At 39.9% G+C, this 19908-nt stretch overlaps 1 protein-coding gene across 1 annotated transcript in view; it reads left to right on the top strand.

Moving 5' to 3' along the window:
* LOC113961114 overlaps positions 1–16241 on the top strand; it is a 105597-nt gene extending 89356 nt beyond the window's left edge. The window contains exon 4 of the mRNA XM_027671178.1: positions 16148–16241. Within this exon, the coding sequence (XP_027526979.1) occupies positions 16148–16185 (38 nt within the window). The 3' untranslated portion in view covers positions 16186–16241. The remainder of the gene's footprint in view (positions 1–16147) is intronic.
* Positions 16242–19908: the final 3667 nt, after the last annotated feature.

Here is a 19908-nt window from a genome sequence, read left to right as displayed (position 1 = left end):
CATGAAGTCAGTATAACTTAACAGTATGAAAATAATGAGTAGCTGGAAAAATACTTGGATAACTTTTTACAACTACATCAGTGACTTATGATCAGAACATTCTGATGGAAACTTCTCCCTCAAGACATATTGCCTCTTGGCTCATAAAACCGTGTCTCTGTTTGCTTAAGAATTACATGCTTTCATATGTTCTCTCTCTGTACTTTTATACTGAAATTTAAAAGCATAAAAATAGTATTTCGGCATAAAAAATTTATGCTACCAGTGTTTTCCCCAAAGGATTTATATGCTTGGAGAAGAACAAGTACAACAGTTGTCTTTAGTTTATACCCTTGTAAGTATTACACACTTATGAGTTGATCGTGTCCCTGATAAATGCTGAAAATGTTCTTCAGAAAGTTGTGGTGGACTGAGTTTGATGTTGAACAGGGATTAGGTAGAAGTGTCTCCAGAATACAGAAACCTGAAATACTGTCTCCCTGAATATGATGGGCGTCAGGTTGGAAGTTGCCAAAAAACATACCTACATATCAATAACATAAGAAAAGCCCTTGTATTTTGTTAAGGGTTTTCTCTTCGCAGTTTTGTATTGCTGTTAAATATCTAGACAATATGTGTAACTCAAAAAGAAAACCTGGATTGTAAAAGGCAGGTGGAGGTTTTGTTCCGTGTCTTGTGGAAATACTTCTGCTTTTAGAACTTGATTGGTGGTTTTGTTAGTGATAAGTGAAGCAGAATTGAATACAGTAGATAACTTATTAGTCATATAGCAACAGGGGAAAAAAAAAAAAGAGAAAACCAGTTTGGCTGTTGTTACCTGAGGAGGCAGAAGGAGAAGGTGCACAGTGTTGAAAGGTGCAGTTACAACACTTTGGGTTTTCTAACTCTGAATGTGCTTCAGCTGTTCTGCCTCCACATTCCAAGCAATTTGTAGCACTGCAGCTCTTCCAAGCAATTGTGGGCAATGACAGGGAAGATAGGTACAGTATGCAAAAGCTTTCTGTGTAATGCTTGATCTGCTGATTACTACTGCACCTGAAAGGACAGGAGGGCTAGTTAACTTGAAGACAGATTTCTGAGGTAGGCCACTTTGGTTATCTTCTTTTGCTTTGACTTCTGATAATAACTGAAGGAGTGAATCCTGAGCAGAGAACATGTGTAGGTTGCAGTCAGCAGCAAATGTTTTTTCTGGAGATTTCTCATTATTTGAATGCTCATGGATGAGTATTAGAAACGTATAAAAATTAAAATAAAGATAAAAAATCTTGTAGATTTGTAAAATATAACAATTAAATTAATTCATTGGGAAATCATGTCTTCTAAAGAAAGTAAGAGTTTAAAACAACTTCAAATATATTTTTCTGTATATGGGCTCAGGCTGTCAAACAAATTGGTTAAAATAATCATATAAGAGTTCATATATGTACAAAACCAAATATAAAGAAGAATATGAAAACTTGAAATAGTTTTATCCTGTTAATCTAATTAGTTTTGTCTCTGTAACAAAAAAACATAGAAATACAAGTCTTTGTAACATACCTGCAACATAAAATTTATTATAATTTTTTGTATTGAAATACTTGTTTGTATTGAAAAGGTACCTGACAATGCCAAAACCAATTAGAATTTGAATAAATGTTTTGCTTGGGTTGTTTCAACTGGTGTTACAACTGTGAGATACCTTGCTGTGGAAGCCCATGGAATTCCTGCCAGAGAAGTACCTTGGGTCACCCCCATGTATCCATTCTGAAGCAGAGTGCAGGTCCTTGAGCTACATCAGTGCACTGGGTGCTGTCTGCTGTCTGGAGAGCTGCTGGCTTGATGGTTGTGGCTGTTGGTGCTAATTTTTGGGTGTAGCATCCAGTGCATGCACTCCACAAGGCACTGGACAGACAATGAGTCCACTGGAGAATGAGCTGATGAGGCTGCTTTGTGCCACTAGTAAGGGACTGCTCTGTCAGCACAGCCATAGGGTGGTAACATGAGGCATTAGTCTCTGTACCCAGAGGAGGACATCCCCCTGTCTTCTGGAAAGTGTGCTTGGGAGGTGCAGAATCTGCCTGATACAGCATGCTTCAAATTAGCATTGTAGGTGAATGTTTCAAAATGGATCTGGCAGAACCAGTGTTGGTGAGTTACCATATCAAACTTGTCACAGAGGCAGGTAATTGCTAGGTGAGGTTATACGGCCTGTGTGTTATGCAGGAGGTCAGATTAGATCATCACTGTTTCTCCTAGTTTTAAATTCTGTGACTCTAAATGCAACCAGTTGTTCCATGCAATCACTGTCCATACTTGTTTATCACTGACACACCCAAATCGTCTCGCATCTGTATGGGGTTCACACTGCAATAGAGCTGCCTGTTTTCCAGGGCATGAAGAGATTTCCAATAAGTCAGTGTGGTAAGGAAAATGGAACTTTAAATATTATATGTGGAATTGAATCGGGGGAGGGAAGAAAATATTGAAATTTCATATTTGAAATTCAGGTATTCTTGACTAACTCAAGCTAAATTGGTAGAACCAGTTTGAAACTGAGGTAGTACTTAACTCATATTTGGAAACAGGAATAATAAAAACATAGTGCAGAAACTGTGTGTTATACAGAATTACATTCTTATCATTACGTATTGTGTATTCTATGTATTGCACGTATTATATGACATGTTGTTGCTATTCTATATTATTGTCTTCTTAATGCAGAATTAAGGACAAAGTAGATGGGTCAGCTTGAAGTAAACTACAGCTGCTTGAAAGCCTTTTCTGTGATGTTAGTTCTGTTAGTCTGTTTCCATCATTGGGATTTTGGAGTACAGGATTGGCCAAAAGATTGGTTCAATCAAGTGTATTTGGTATTCTTGAAATAATGCATTTTTGCAGTTCAGGAATGTGTAAGCAGTCCTATATTTGTCATGGGAAACCTTCATCCTCCCTTTATTTTTACAAGTGCTAGTTACAGGCAGTTATCTGTGCATGCAACTTTAGGCCGAATCTGAAGGCCTGAGTAGGAAAAGTTTAACTCTGTTTGTACGAAAATTACATGGAGATTTATAAAAGACCAACTTCTCAGACAGTTTGTATGCACAAAATATGTAAAAGCTGTTACATAATTGTTCATATAAAAATACAAAAATATGTATTATATATTATATTATATATTATATATATTATATAATTTTTGTATAAAAATACAAAAAAGAAACTGTTGAAAAATATTATTTTTCTTTTTAGCTTACATAAATATGAGTTAATTTTTAGTTCTGTAGATTGAAATCTGTTGCTCATATTGAAATCTGTTGGTTAATGTTACTGCAGTGCTGTCTGCCATGTCTGTGGGATAGAAAGCTCTCCTCTCCCTGTGTTTATTGCTCCCTGAAAACAATTGATTTGCCGGGCACATTGCATTTTGAAGAAGGAAGGGAAGACATGATTTTCAAAGAAGGACAAGACTGGGATGGATGTCAGAGTACTGCTCCCATTTTAATAAGGTTTCAGTCAGCATCACTCTATGCACTTACTGCTCTGCTTCAATTTATCTGTCTGTTAGAATACTTAGTTTTATTTGGAGCAATTCAAATGGTACAGTTGCTGTGGGTAGAGAGATTGTCATGTAATATTAATTAGTTTGCTGGTAAGCATAGATTCCCCTCCTTTCTTTGCAGGGTCTGGGGTAGGATGATGAGTCTGTGGAGTGTTTTCCTTAGTCAAACAAATACTTAATTTGAGATGTATATGTCTTCCTCAACAAAGCTTATTAAAAAATTACTGCAAAGGCTTATTTTTAATAGAAAAATTAATAAATTCTGCACTTACTGTTATCTTCGATACGTTCCAAGCATTTTTTAAATGTCTTTCTGACAGATGGTCAGCACAGCTCTTCTCTGGAATCAGCTGTGCCCATTAAAAGAGGGAACATAAATAGGTCAGATGAAGCTGGTAACTGTAAAAATGTAACTCAGGAGTATTGGGCATAACACTAGGTTTTGGTACAACAGCACATCTTTCTGATTATTGTCTGGGAATTATGTTGTAACCTATCCACAGAAAATTTGTGTATAGAGCTGTTGCTCTTACTGTATTTTTATCTGACAGCTTCTGCTGGTTTTGTTTATATGGTCTGGCTAGATATCTGGGGTGGTTTGGCTGGATATTAATTTAGTTTCTCTGAAACAGAAATACAGTTTTAAAAAGTAATGATTAAAAAATATTTTTTAAAATCCAGTTTGCCTGTCAAAGAATAGGAAGAAGGTATAAAGGCTGAAAGTAAACAAGAAGATTTGCTACAGAGGCTATTTTTGAGCTTACCGTTTTTGCAAGGTGCCCAAGGTTTACTGTGGTGTTACTATTTTACTTATTTGTTAGCTGTAAACAGATATATTTTGGGTATGTGAGAAGGTGGTTATAGCTACTTACAGCTTTTAGGGGTGTTATTACTAGTTGGCAGGATGCCTCTCTGTGTCTCATGTCAAATGTTTTCCAAACATGCGTGCATCGGAGGCTGGTCTGCCATAACCCACACACTTGTGTGTTCATTGGCTTTGGCTGCTTCATTGCAAAATCAATGTGAAGTTTTGACCATTTCCCTTTAGAAGTTCCTTCTGATAGTAGGAGAATTGGTTGTTCCTGGTGATGTAAACCAGAAGCACCTACTTCAGTTCTGATTCTTTCAAAACACATTTATTAAAGTGCTTTCATGATGTCAACGTGCTGTTCAGAACCTTGTTTCTTTGAGGACGCAATTAAACGAGGAGAGCAGGGAGCGTTTTTCACTTTAGGTACTAGGGAGCAGTTTAAGCATCATTACTCAGCTGGTTTGTTTATTATTTATTTATAGCACAAAAGAGGGTAAAAAACCAGAAGGTAGCTTTTGAGCATGCAAGTGTCTGAGGCAAATAAAACCTGAGAAGTTGCACATCATCTAAACCACCTTTTAAAATACCACAGTTTGATGGTGGAACCAGAAGAGCTCTTCAGGGTTACAGAGGAATGCTACTTTCAGCTATGAGGGAGGGAATTGGAAGCACAACTTGGCATGCATCACAAATGCACAACTCAGTGTGGTATGGCACTTAGGGCAGGGGCAGGGTCGGAATCAGCTTTGTAACAGAGCAATTACAAAGAAATTATGAAGAATAGACTAGAATGACTACCAGTGCCACTCACCTGGTGGTGAGGTTATGAGCTCCAAAACCAGTCTGTCCAAGGAAACTCCATGTAACTCAAGACAGCTAACAGCCATTATTTATGGAAGTATGAAAGTCAAATAATTCAGTTTTGTTCACATATGTTGCTTATCCTGAAGTAATGAAGAAATTTTTTTTTTTACGGTATTCAGTCAAATTTCCAAATTACTTCTTCTAACAGGAACATGCAACTATACAAAAGTATCCATGTATTCCAATGTTTAACTCTGTATGTGTGAGTATATGTATTTAGGGAATTCAGTTTTCAGTAAAATAGGTCCAGACTGGAATTTGTCATTCATATTCAAACCAAAGTTGTGATGAAATTTTTCATCCAACCACACAGTGCAATTAATGCAGATTTTTTGTGATGATTTGTGCACAAGATGGGCATTGGCATGCAAATTCTTGACTCCTTTATAGTGGCTTCCTTCCATAAGAAAGTGCTTTTTAATGGTTTTGTACTAAACCATAGCGAACTAGACAAAAATATTAGTCTGACCACTAGTTACCTGTCTTACTAGACAGAGGCATGCAAGGAGCAGTCATAAATAACATGTTCATTTTCAAATATAGAGGATCATATGCAACGTACTTAAGTTGGCTGTTTTTTTAGGATCTGCAACCCAGAACTGTGTTTGTAATGGATTTTAGTATGGTGACATTTGTAAGCTTACTACTGACAATGATAAATGTTCATTTTATTGGTCTTCTATTGCTAAGCTTTAGGATCCTCTTGTATATGTCACATTTTCATGGTTTCTTATTTTTGCACTAACTATGATGACAACTATAGATTTAGGTTTAAGAACGCAAATACTTCACAGAAAAGGAGAGCATCTTCCTGTGGGCTTTTACACCTCTTATAGTATGATCTGGATGCCCTTTGAATTGAAGAGTCTTGTGTTTTAATTTGGCTTACTAAATAATGTAGTACTGTTTTGTCAAACTGATATTTAGCACTGCAAAAATGTGTTAATATGCATGTTTTTAGACTGAAATAATAGTTTCCCTTTCTCCTCTGTTTCCAACCTGTGACTTCTAACTTTATGTTGAACTGTAGAGTGTTTTGTTCTCTGTTGTTGCACATGCGTGCTTATTATAGTAGGTTTGTTACTTGGAAATTTACTACAAATATTAGCACCTGAAAATAAATCTTTTGCTACTCTGGAAATGTGATATGCAACAGGAACATTCTCCAGCCTCCAGATAAGGTCTGCAAAGTACCATTGAGACGTAAAGTAATCTGTGGTTTGGGTCATCCTGAAAGCTTTTATTGATATGAGCCTCAATGGAGAAGTCCTGCTGTCACATGTTCATCATGCACTGATTGAGAGCAGGGGGATCGACTCAGAGAGAAGGCTGGAGCTATTTCTTATGCTGAAAAGACTGAGGGTGTGAAAGAAGCTGATGCTTCATTAAGCTGCACTGATTAAAAATGGCAGCTCCTGTCAGACATAAGATGCTCTGTTCACTGCTAATGGGACAAGTAAGCAGTTTATGAAGGTAAGGGCATTGTTCTTCAGAAGCAGATTTGAGAAGCTTTGTTTATTGTCGATGGGGGGGTGTTTGAAATGCAGTTTGCTGCTTTGTTATCTGGAAAAAGAAATTGGCTGCTCTGTAAGATAGTCTTGTCAGAGAAACAACTGGAATGCAGAAATGGCTTTGAACTCAGGATGGATTTGTTTTTGCTTCCCAGGCAGTCAGCATTAGTGTTTTTAACAAAAAAGAGGCGGCTGATTACCACAAGGTTTCCTGTTCATGTGGATAAGCTTCCATAAAGAAACAGGAAAACAGAAATTCTCACAATTAATCAGTATTCTGTTGCATTTTGTGACATTCTTTATAAATTGTAAATGAAGGAGAAATAGGTGTCTATTTCTAACAGAGGCTGTGTGGAAGGTACTGGGAGAAAAGAACGTCCCAAAAAAAGCAGTTATGCAAAATGCCTCTCCAGTATTGGACTTAGGTGCTTTCACGTACTTGATGAGAGATGTGCTTGTGGGTGTTCTAGCTGGCCCCTCCAGGGGATGTGGGGTAGCCTGAGGTTTGTAGATAAAAGATGGAGGGAGTAGAAGCCAACTTTGCTGCTCTATGGGGAGCATGGCACTTAGTCTGTAGTTGAAGGACTAGTTGTTGGACTGGCCACTCCTCTCTTCCAGGGCATGTAGCTCTTGCCCCTTCCTCTCCCAAGTATGTGTACATATACATGCACACGCACACACACATTTCTAAACAAGAAGGGCTTTCCAGAGGAAATACAGTTACTGAAACAACAACTAGCTGCACGTAGGATTTTTCAGGAGAGGGTTTTAGTTAGAGGAAGAGCTCTGCAGGGCTGGCAGGGGCCCCTGTGGGCAAGGCTGGCAGAGCGTCCATCCCCCATCCATCTCTTGTTCCCGTTGGGGACAGCGAAACACCCGCAGCCAGAAATACCACTCGGGGTTAAAGAAAGGTCTGCTCTAGGTGAGTTTATTGGTTTGTTTTCCCTCTGAAAGCGAGATGGAGCAGTCGCTGTGTCCCATGAAGAACACGAAAGTATCTTTGTTCCCACCGGCCTGTGTTTCCCTCTCCTCCAACTCTCACAATTTTTTTTTCGGCTTAGACGCCGTGTTACAGTCGTATCACGTCTTTCCTGACCTGCGGCTTTTCCCTTGTGCCCGTGGGGACCTGGGCCCGGCCGGGGTGAAGGGTGGGGCGGGGAAGGAAGCGGGGAGCGGGAAGTTGAGGAGGGAGCCCGGGGAGGCTCCGTGTCCTGCGGGAAGTGGGAGCGCGGGCGGCCCCGGGCACCGGCGGTGGGGACTCGCTGCAACGCGAGGATGAGAGACCCAGGTAAGGCAGCAGGAGAGCAAAGGGATGGTGAGACTGTGTGTAGTTCTTATGCCCCCGCCATTTTTTGCGGCTAAGGCTTTTTTTTCCTGCTTTGTAACGGGACAGGTACCGCAGGGAACTCAAAACAGGTGCCAAGTGTGAACAAAACATATTTTTTTTATACCAAAGTTGCAGGAGAAGAGTGTTGGGCTTTGAATAATAAGTGATCCCAACCTGCATGTTTAACCTCTGCAAGATCTTAACTGGGAGAAGCAACAATTTAAAAACATGAGTTTAGGGGTTTTTTTCTACGCTGTAAATACCTTTAGGTTTATATGAACATGGGAGTAAATAATAGCCTTACTGATTATCTCAGAGAGGATTGGGAGCAGTCTTGCAAATCATGAACCCTCTGTCTCAGTTGTGCACTGAAATTGCCACTCTGTATGTCAGAGGCAGATGTAGGTAACACCGAGAGGAGGTGCTGGTGGCACTGGGTCATAATTAAGCAGCCTCGATATAAATGTTTCAGACACGTGAGATCTTGGGAATGGGAGCTCTAGCCAAAGAACAATGAGATCACAATGGAGGTACAGGTGAGGCGAATTACATGACTGAGCTGACCATTGGAACTTTTAAAACTGAGAAAGAACTTGGCTTACTAGGAAGGGTAAATCAATGAGGGATCTAGAGAGTTACAGGGAAACTTTGCACTCTTAAAAATAAAAAAAAAAACCAAAACATGATGTCATAGTGAATCCATTCTTTCCTTTGATCTGAAAGCCTCTCCACAGCTTTTAACTATCTCCATCCCCACAACTAATAAAAAAGAAACAATTAGCAACCTTATTTTATATAGAATGTTCAGAATATTTTTCAGCAGTTATGTAGTAAAAATAAATACAGCATATTGAACTCCTTAACTAAAAATGTCTTATTTTTAAAGTAATTATTTAACAAATTCTGCCTGCACTTTTGTTAAAGTACCAGTTGTGGTGAACATGGTGTGAACAACCTTTTAAAAAGGCTTTTAACCAAATTTTACTGAGTATAAAGAAATTATACCATTGTATTTTGATTTGCATAATAATTGCATTGCCAAGTGGAAACATGGCAGGGGTCAACTGCAAGAATAGACCTGTTTTCAATTATCAGTCCTTTTAATTCACATCAGTACACTTATTGTAATGCCAAATACAGATTGGTTATGAATGGTGTTTTTATGTGAACCTACCTGGCAGTACAGAAGAGCTAGAGACAAATAAATAATACGAGATAATACTTTATTACATAACCATGAGCTTTTAGACCACACATCTGAATACACTTTATTTGGGGAAAACAATTTCTGCACATTCTTATCTAGAGCATTAACTCTTCTGGACCAGACAGCATAGTTGTTTTCTGTGTGTGGCAGGGCCTGTGCAAAATGTTCCATCACCACAGGTAGCGGTAATAAAGTTTTCTGACAAAAAATATATAATTTTCTTTTTCAATAAACATTTCCTCTTTAACCTCAGTCATTACATAACACTCTTGTTACAGCCTTAACCTGCTTCTGCATCTTTGCATAGATTTATCTTTTACTAGGAAACAAAGCAAATCTCACCAGTCTGCTCCTGTGCATGTTAGTACAGGTAAGCCCCAGCAGCCTGTAATGCATTTGCTTTATTTCCATCTTACGAGAAACAGTACAAAGGGCAGTGGTGAAGAATCGTGGAAGCCTCTCTAACTTAGTGCTGTTGTGACAGCCACAGACCCCATGAACGTTGGACCAGGTATGTGAAGGGGAGGAATTGTACACAGTTTGCTCAAAGAGGTAAATTTCTTGCTACCAAGTGCACAATAAAGAAGGTACAAATGGGCAGTCCATTTCACTCTTACCTTCCATCAGTGTGGTGGGAGTGAGGAACGTGCCCATGCTACATGCAGGATTAATTCTGAACCTCAGTTTCCACTTTGGGTTGGCAACTGCTTCTGAAGAATGCTGCAAACACTACGTCTATTTTGCAAGATAGATGGTACTTGCTTTAGGAGGCTGAGACAAGGCCAAAAAGATTTACGGTGTAGGATCCTCTTCTCTATTTACATCTCCATGGCTTAACTGTTTTCCTGTTGTTGAGGAAGTCAGGAGGGAGCTGTGTTCCAAAACATGCTCTTGGGAAATCAGAATAATCTTTTCTTTTTCAAAGATAACTATGCTATAAAAAAAAAAAATTCTGGACTTGTTCTAAAGTTTGATGGCTTTTTAGTAGTTACAATAAGAGAAAGATGCACAGCAGTGGTATCTTTCACTGTACATTTCTTTGACATCATCTTGTAACCTTGCAAACAACTCTGGCTTTGTTTTATATCTGACTTAGTGTTTTATTGGTGCAGGCCTTTTGGAGTGTCTGAACTTGTTTGTTTGGGGTTTTCTTCTCGCTTCCTTTTGGAAGTGCATGGGCTGGTTTATGTTAGCTCTGTATCCATCCTATAGGAATCAGTATAAACTAAAACTTCACACCTAAAGAAGAAGACACCACCTGTCTTTTTGTTTCCTCCTGTTAAAGGAGGGTCTTTCCAAATTCTTGAGTAAGTATGGGAAGTATAATAGGTACAGTGCCCTACTCTTATCTTAGAGTAGTCACACTCACCATTTACCACTCAGTATATTATTAAGTCAGTTCTCCACCTTGCATCAGCAGTGACAGAAGCTCAAACGCATTATTCACTTCCTTTATTGCTATCTCAAGGGCAGCTGTTGCGCAGATGGGACTCAGGTGTTCTTATTTTTACCAGTATGTTGTCTAATCCTCCTCAATATTAGAAGATTATGTGGTACAAGTTATCTCAGCCCAATTACAATAAGGAATAAGGAATAGTTTTAATCTTCCCTGCACAGTATTTCATTATGTACATGAATTTTATTGTCCTCCTTTCCTCTCAAATGCAGGATTTTAATCAATACTAATGACAACACCTCAGATACATCGCTTTTCCAATCCAGTGTGATAAATCCTTTATTTCTGGACACATTATTGTTGCTATTATTGATGTCCCTTTCCATCCCTTTGTTATTGTGTAACACTACGGCAAAGTGAACAATAAGAGCTGGCATGAGCAGTCTAAATGCTCAGCCACATCCACAGGCCTTGGTGCATTCTTCCTCTTCCTTTTGTGACCTCATTGCTTGTTTTACAGCTGTCACTGAGACTCTGGTCCATGCCTGGAGAGGCAGGCGTGCACATCTTGATACCCTTGCTTGCTCACATGCTCTCTCTGACTGTCTTTTATTAACACCCCCAGCCCAGTTATTCATCCAGTCTGTGACTCAGGGAATAAATTTCCCCTCTGTATGGACAGGATGCTGTGGGAAGCATAAGCAATAATCTGGAGGCCAAGACTGGGAAATCACAACCCAGTAGCAGATTTGCTCATTTCTCACTTGGGTCCTTATTCTGCTTTTTAGAATTTGGGTACACTGTATTTATTATTTACACATTATTATTTACATATATTTTACATTAGTTTTCACATTTAATTTTAGGGAAATCTGTCACAGTCCTGCTCATGTGATCACTTTTTCCTCTGCCCTAGAGGATGGCCTCAGTAATTCAAAAAACAGGCAAAATGAACCTTTCTCTGTAGAATCTTTATACCTGAATAAAATGCGTATGACGACAGTGTCAAAATATTTACTATAAAGACAGCAGAGATGTTTTGAGAGGTCGTGCAGGCTAGGATGTGAAGACAACAGCACTTTTCCATGCTGTTTTAGGTATCCTGGAGGAATTATGGGAACAGTTGAGATGACAAAAGCACAAAGCAGGTCTTTAACAATAGAGAAAGCTGCTGGAGAGGAAGAAACTAAAAGCCTCAGGCAGAATCTCACTGTGAAGCAAGCAGAGTTAGCCCTTCTGTCTTGCTGATGAGTGTTGCCCAAAGGAGGTGCTAGATTTCCCACGCCAGGGTAGACTGAGTTCAGGCAAAAAGAGATTAATGCATTCCTTGTGAGTGACATGGACAGAAGGCACAAGTTAGGCAGTGCTGTGTGTGATAGACTTGGAACACAATGCAGGTAGGAAGTAGAACTCTGGGAGTATGTGAAGGTGCAGGTACACACTGAAGATATGGTGATAACGAGGAAGTCAGCTTGAGCTGTGACCCATTGAGTTTCGTAGTGACTCATGAAGGATGGTCATGAGGACTGAGAAAATAGGTGTTTCCTTGTACTGTCTTGACTGAGGGAAGTTTAGTAAGTTTTCACTTTGATAGAAGGAATGTTTTGGATGGAGTGAAACTGATTTCAGGTGAGTTCTGAGAAGCTACAGTGCACGTGACCCCAGTGTACTATACCCGTAAGTAATTTTCTTTTCTACCCATTACAGAATGTGGAACAGGTTGATATTTGATGATTTTCCAGCTCGCTTCTCTCTGAAATTAACTGTACATTAGCCAGACCTGCAAAGACAAACCTCTTTGTTGTTCAGTTGGATTACAGCCAGCATGAAAGCAACAAAGTCAGAATCACTTATTTGGAAGTGAACTCCCTCATTTTTTTAAAAGCTATTTTTAGACGATTGTTAAAGTTTCCTCCTCTGGCACAGGGTATTTTTCAGTGTTTTGCTGAGTTGCATAACATCTCACTTAGGTTTTGGAAAGTTCATTTTAACATGCTTGATTATCACGTCTTTTTGGTTCTTAAATTTAGGTAGATTTTTTTAAAAATTATTAGACTTCATCACTTACTCCTTTGTCCCCTGTGTTGTTGTAGTCACATACTAAATTGAAATTAGTCTTTTGAGTGTATTTGAAAGAAGGGAGAGGATCAAGGTGCTCTGAGTGGCACTGATTCTCTCACCTGGGAACATGCTGGGGCTCTCAATCTTGTAGAGCACTGAGGTGTGTTGACCCCCTCTGGCAGCCAAGCCCCCCTCTGGTCACTCAGTCACTGCCCCAAAATGGGATGGGGGAGAGGATCAGAAGGGCAGGTGTTCAGAGGGTCTTCTCTGGTGAGCCAGAAATAATGCCAGCCTAAAACAGGATTAGAAGAATGCCAATCAAAACTGTACTAGGCTATCCAATTTATGAATTTACGTGCTTTCCTGTGGCGTTGCATATTTATAACTGGTATGACTCTATAATAAAGAATTCAGGCTCAATTCTTTTATTCTTGCCTCTTTAGAGATGTGTTGAAGAGAACCTCTTAGTTTATGCACAAGAAGTAGTAATACAGTAGTGAAGATCTGTTGGTATAGATTTAGTTGTGCTGCTAAGTTTTCCTTGTGCTAAATGTAAGTTGTATTTTTTTAAGGCTTTTAAGGAAAGAGTAATTCTTTACTTTGGCTTTATCTTGGGCTTTTTCTTTTTTTTTTTTTTTGTTTTAAGATATGCTTTTATGTTATAAAGACAGGACGTTAAGAGGACTAAAAGGAGGACAGGTTTAAAGGTTTCACAGAACTCTAGTGGTGCAGAGATCATTTGCTCAGCTGTTGCAGTTAATGCAGGATTTCTCTCTATTCTAGTCCTAAGACAAGTGCTCAGTGTACCTTATATATAACTTTGTTTACTACTACTGTGTAGTATTTCAGAACCTTTTCCAGCTCTTCAACATGCCTTTAAAAATGGAAACTCAAACTTGTCTCTTGGGAGTTTGTTAAACTGAATAACTTCATTCAGTCAGAAAAAACCCCAACATAATATACTTTCCCTATTCTCCTAATTCTTGTGACCCAAATGCATTTCCACATTGGGTCCATACCCTGGAATTTGCTGGTCATGCTCCTTGCCACTTACCCAGATTATTCGTCTCAACTTCACCTGCCTCACAGATGTGGAAATCTGTTATGATGAAAATAGCATTTGAAAGTAGGTAGATTGACACACAAAGCAATCTGGTCAGTGGCTTTGTGCTTCTCATTCTACTTTTCTGAATTTCCCTCAGCATACCATTCTCTACTTGGTATTCTATTTCTCAGGATGGAATGAATTATTCCAGGTGGCTTCTTACCTGAGCTGCAGGCAAGTCCTCTTCTATTCTGCCTAATAAGACCCCTTTCATAAAGACACAGTTCTTTCTCCTGCTGCTTCAGTTTCCCTCTGTACCTCCCTCAGGGCCCTGCTGCTCATTATCTTGTATTACCTGGCCTTCTACCAAATTCACTTTAATTTCCAAACATCTTTGTAAGTGTTTTCTACTGTACCTCAGTCTTCACTCGTGTTTCCAGCACCACCCTTTTTACACTTACTTGCAGATGTCATCAGTTCAATTTAGTTCCCTTTTATAGGTATTGAAGAAGCTGGATAAGATGAGCCTTACCAGGTAATGCCTCTGCACAGCTTAGTACCATTTTGGTTTATTCTGTTGTGACATTGTGCATATCTAAGTTAAATAAATTGGAAATTAAGTATTCCTGAGACACTTCAAGCTTTTACTTAAGTGTAATGTATTCTGTAGTTACCACATCCAGGACTTTTTTTGTTTGGTTGTTTGACTGGGGGGTCTTGTTTTAGTTTTTTTGGCAGAGTGAAGGCACTTCCTGCTGTAGCCTTATTGCATTTCTATAATGGTCCTTGGAAAGACATTTATTACTTTCAGGGTTATTTAACCTCTTAGCAGCTGGGCATTATTGGTGAAGCTGTTTAAGTATAAGTAAGTATGGCCAGTCTTCGCGAACAAAGATTTTGGGAAAGGTCTTTTACCTTTCCAGCCTGCGCAATGGATTTTTTAGGTGAGACACAGCATGCGCTGAACTGAGCCCACCCTTTAATCCTAAGGTTCATCTGCCGGGGCCAAGCGAGTTTGGACAATGGCAGTGAGGTCCTCAGGACGTAGGTTTGTTTAGAGTGACCTTCTCATAGATGGATGGCCTTACAGGGCTGACGAGCTCCATCTGCCCGGGGGAGTGTCCCTGACCGGGAATCGAACCCGGGCCGCGGCGGTGAGAGCGCCGCATCCTAACCACTAGACCACCATGGATCCCCTCGGTGAAGCTGTTTACCTAACAAATAAAAGCCACTGTATTTTTAAATCCATTGTGCCTTATACTCTAGATCCATTATTTTCTACATTCATTATGACTGTGCATCCAATTTGGGGCCTGCCAGTACCATCATGGTGAAGGAGTCCAGGGGAAGGGCTGCCAGCACAATCAGGGGCTGGAGCGCTTGCTGTGGGAGAAGAGGCTGTGGGATCTGGGCTGGTTCAGTCTGAAGAAAGGATGGCTTCAGGTTGATGTAATAGAACCCCTCTGTGCCTGTGGAGTGGTTATCACAGTAGGGGACTCAAACTCTTTCTGATATGAACAGTGGGAGGGTGCATAAACAATGTGCATAAATTGAAATGAGAGTTAACTTTATATATGGGAAAAAAAATTCCCTGTGAGAACAGTCAAGAAAAGAACTGGGTACTCAGAGCTGCTGTGCAGACTCCATCCATGGCGGTTCTCAAGACCCAGCTATGCAAAAAATCCTGAGCAACCTTAACTCTAATGTGAGTAGGAGGTTGGGCCAAAGACCAGCCATCCAAGGTGAATCATTTCACAGTTCTGGACCATTCATCAGCCTATACCACTCCTTATTCTTCAGATATACCACTCCTGATCCTTCATGTCTCAGGGTTTGTTTCCCTATTTGAATAACAGTAAGTACATTGGATTAGCTCTAATTTCTTCAGTCTTTTAAAATCCAGGTTGCATTTCCAAACATGCCTCTTATGTAGTTTGGCAGATGTATCTTTGTCAATTGATAAGTTCTTTGTAAAGAACTAATTTCGTCATCTTTGAAAATAAGGGTGAGAATTCTGTTTGTCAGCCGGTCTGGTGTTTCCATGATGTTTGACAGCAGAGCACATTACTATGATTAATTTATAAAAGAAAATAGGGTGTTCTGAAATGACTGCAGGACATGGTTTCCATGAAATGTGAACAAGTTGGAACTAAAACAAGCTATATCTAATATTTCAATTCCCATCCGAGGTCCTGCTTTCTTAACCATAAATAATGTACAGCCCTCTTTTACATACACTTCTGGACACTAGTGCTCAGTGTAGTGTATATATCTTTGTTCCTTCTTAGTTTATTTTCTCCTGGGCCTTATAGCTGCTGCAATAAAATATTTTAAGGTATGGAATGATGATCTCCAAAGTCTTTTTTATTGGTTCTTTTACAGAGGTGGCTGCAGAAGCTTTTCTTGTTTCTCTGTTCAGTGAAGACAGATTGAAATATCTTGACTTGAGTGCCTACTACGCAATTTCCCAAAACAGTGTCGCTAAATTGTAATTGGGGAAAAGCATAATTTTTCATATTGATTGCAGTACAACAATAAAAGCTTTTCTTTTATTCCCTGTGTGGTTTTGCTTCAGAGAGATAAAATCACTGGTGCATTTGTGGTTTTATGTGAATGAAATGTCTCTTCTCAGTTACTATTTCAAGACAAGCTTGCTAATTCCCATTGTCCTACTCTAAAATTGAAGCTACAATGTGTAAGGCCTGCTGGGATTTCAGAGGGTTGGGACATTCCCATCTGCATATATTCTGCCTGTGGCTGAGGAGTGGGTTGAGCAGATGGAGTGGTTGGTTCTCACAGTTTCCATAATTTTTGTTGGTAGTTCAAATCTGTCCATCGATAGTCACATAGCTAAGGATGTAAAACAAAGCCTGATTTTCCCTTGGCTGATTGTGCTGCATTTGTATCTCAAGCAGTATATACTTCAGGGATATGATAAAACGCTGGGACTGTAAAGTTGGTAACACTGCAAAAATGTGTATGGGTTGTGCAGAAAGATGTTTATGTTTAAATATAATGCTCTTGCCTAGAGCCATCTGGTTTATACTGTCCTTGAATTCTTTTCCAGATCTCTGTCTTGTTTTCTGAGTTTGTCATATGATGGAACATTTGCTATTAATTAGAAAAGCCCTAAATGTCCTTACTTAAGAAAAGCAGCTAACTCAAATCTCAGGAAACTCAAGCATATTAATTCAGAGCAGGGTTGTCTAAGGCACAGCACCATTTACAGACCAAGTCCACTCAGTCTGCCATCACAACATTTGGGAAAAGTTGGGGGTTACTACAGAGGAAGCATACATAACCCCTACAACTGCATGTGTCCCTAGGTACACACTGATAAGGAAGCTGTTGGCTGCTGTTACTGCATCATCATGTGAAAAGGAAGGGAAGCAGAACTGATTATTTCAGAGTATGGCTGGTGGGTAGCACTGAATTACATAGGTAGCTCTGAGCTTCAGGTAGAAGTACCTGCAAGAGGGCTGTAAAATAGGTGATACAAACCTTTACTTGCTGCCAGAGACTTCAGACTACTGTGACTCAGAAAAAAACTTGGCTGGTCACAATACATAAGTATTCCTTCTCTGTTTTCTAACAGGAGCCCAAGCTGGCATTTATTCTCCTCCGAGTGTGGAAAAGGGGGAAGAATTAGAGAGATAAGGGCTTCTGTGGTATCCCACACATCACACTCTTGTAGACTTACTCTTGAATCTCATGCTTTTGCTAGGCAGTGGAACTGACCTCAGCAAAAAGTCTTAACCAGGTTAATACGAATCCAGTTTTGACCCACAGCACCTTGAGGAGATTGTGTAATGTTCTGCTGGTGCAGGAGGGACTGTTTCAGTCCTGTTATATGTATATAAATGGGACTTCAATGGAGGTTTTTGAGGGTGCACGAACTGTGCATTATCAGAGCTCAGAGAAGCAGATTATAAATTTCTCTGGTTCTCTGCTGTTGAGCCTGGGCAAATGGGAAATCTTAGTAACAGGATTAAAGAGCACCAGAAATTACATTCACAGAAATACTCTGCTGGAGTGATTCGGGAGGATAAATGTGAGAATCTCATATGGTTGGTGCACACAAACTCAGGAAACATTTCTTCCCTTCCTGCTGCTCACCTCCCTTCCTTTAAGAAATACCTACACTTAAATTTGATTGGATGTAGATATATGGTATGTTAGGAACTTGAAAAATTACACTAAAATTTGTATATCCTAGGCAGCTAAGCCACACTGTACATGTGTGCTGGTTTAAAAGTTAACCAGCAAGGGAAAATGAACTCAATTCAAAAGAGAGATTTATAAGTCAGAATAACAATTTATTAAAATAATGCAATAAGTACAATTATACAGACAGACAATTGGTTTTAACCCACAAAACCCAAATGTATAAACCAGCACCCTAGGGTATGAACAAGAGTGGTGTACCTTGGCCCACCCCCGAGTCCAAAGCAAAAGGAGAGGGGAAAAACCTGCTGGTGGGAGAGCTGCTGCAGTCTGGTCAGAAGTGGTGATTGCAGTCCAGTCGAGGGTGGTGGTCTCAGTCTAGTTGAAGGCAGTGGTCTGGAGTCTTCCTCTGGATCCCACGAGAGGTCGCAAGGCTCTGAAACTCCCAGTTATATACTCTCCAGTTCAGGCGGGAGTGCTCAGTCCCTCCCTCAGAGTAGGGAATTCCATAAAAGGGCATGCGGATGCTCAGTCCCTCTTCCATATAAGGGTATCAGAGCGGGGAATTCCATATAAGGATATCAGAGCAGGGAATTCCATAAAAGGGTACAGGAACATCTTCCCACCTTGCAGGCCTCTACTGACAGCAGTTTTTGGGAAATGGCATGGAGGCTATAGAATACACAGTTTTGGGTTACACCCATCCAGGGATGAATTGGTCCCAGCCGTTCTAACCAGGACAACATGCAATTATATATTTGTGATTACAATTTAATTGGAGTGGGAAGGGAACAGTAGGACAAGACTTGTTTTATCTCCACTGTGGAAGTTTTGTGGAATATGTTTTTTATAAACTTTCTGTCTCAGTCCAGGCCTTAGTAATAGCTCTTTCAAACTGCCCTAAGAGAGGTTGACACCTTTTTAATCTGGAATATATAGTGTGTATCAGTATGGGGTTTTTTAGATTGGAACAGACCTTCAAATACATTATCTGATTCTGAAATCTTAGAACAAGACAAGAAAATAAATTGCTTTCCCTCATTTTCTGGGTCAAATCCAGTTTTATTTTTTTCCTCTTTGTTATAGTGGACATTTGGATTCCTGCTGATTAGATTGCTTTGCAGTAATGTTAGCACAGCCAAATTGGCAAGAAGATAACCCATTGTGTGAGTCAAGAAAGAGCAAATCAACAGTGGCATCTGTAACTCTTTTACCCTCCCAGTTGAGACTACAAGAGTATTTTGCAGAGTACTTTGAGATACGCTCAGTGACTGAAATTGAACTGTGTCAGAAAAACTTGAGATCGCAAGGCAAGGAAGGATTCTTCCTTCAGAAGAAAACTGTTAGCTTGCTTTTAGTTTGTTCCCAGCCTTAAGCCCCTCAGAAATTTCAACATCTGTATGGCTAGAAGAGTCTCAAATACAGTCTTAGGTTCACTTAGGGGAATTGAATAAACACTTAAGCATATGTTACAAATTCACTTATGTGATGCCAAGGATTTGCTCCGTGAGCCCCAGGTTCTGTAGTGAGATTTCCTCCAACATGGAAGTGGTAGGGCCTCTGGTGAGATTAGAGGAAGAGTAAACGAAATAGTGATGGAAAAAGCCTGTCGCTAGGACAGCAAGTCTTGTACCAGACACAGAACACTATTCTGTGACTGTTCCCAGGAGTCTGGGGAGAGCAGGAAGAGGAATATATGCATTTGGCTGATGAGGGTTCAGTTTGCAGGCACTGGGGGGTTGCTGCTTCTGCCCAGGTAGCCACTTCTAGCTTTGGTGCCTGTCCTTCACTGAGTGCTGTGCAACTTGTTTCAAGCTTGGCTATTTGTAGTAATATTTTGTGTAAAATGCAGTCTGGGTCCATCTAATGACAAATTCAGCTTCTGAGACTGGATGAGGTGCCTGAGGCATAGCTATGTGTGAAAGGTAGCCATCAGTACCTTCTTGTGTAGGTTCTTGGAACAGACAAAATACTTTGTTAC

Source organism: Neopelma chrysocephalum, unplaced genomic scaffold (assembly GCF_003984885.1).
Source record: "Neopelma chrysocephalum unplaced genomic scaffold, ASM398488v2 Primary Assembly neopelma1_97034, whole genome shotgun sequence".
Classification (NCBI taxonomy): domain Eukaryota; kingdom Metazoa; phylum Chordata; class Aves; order Passeriformes; family Pipridae; genus Neopelma; species Neopelma chrysocephalum.
Note: the sequence above shows the minus strand (reverse complement) of the source record. Positions and strands in the feature narration are given on the sequence as shown.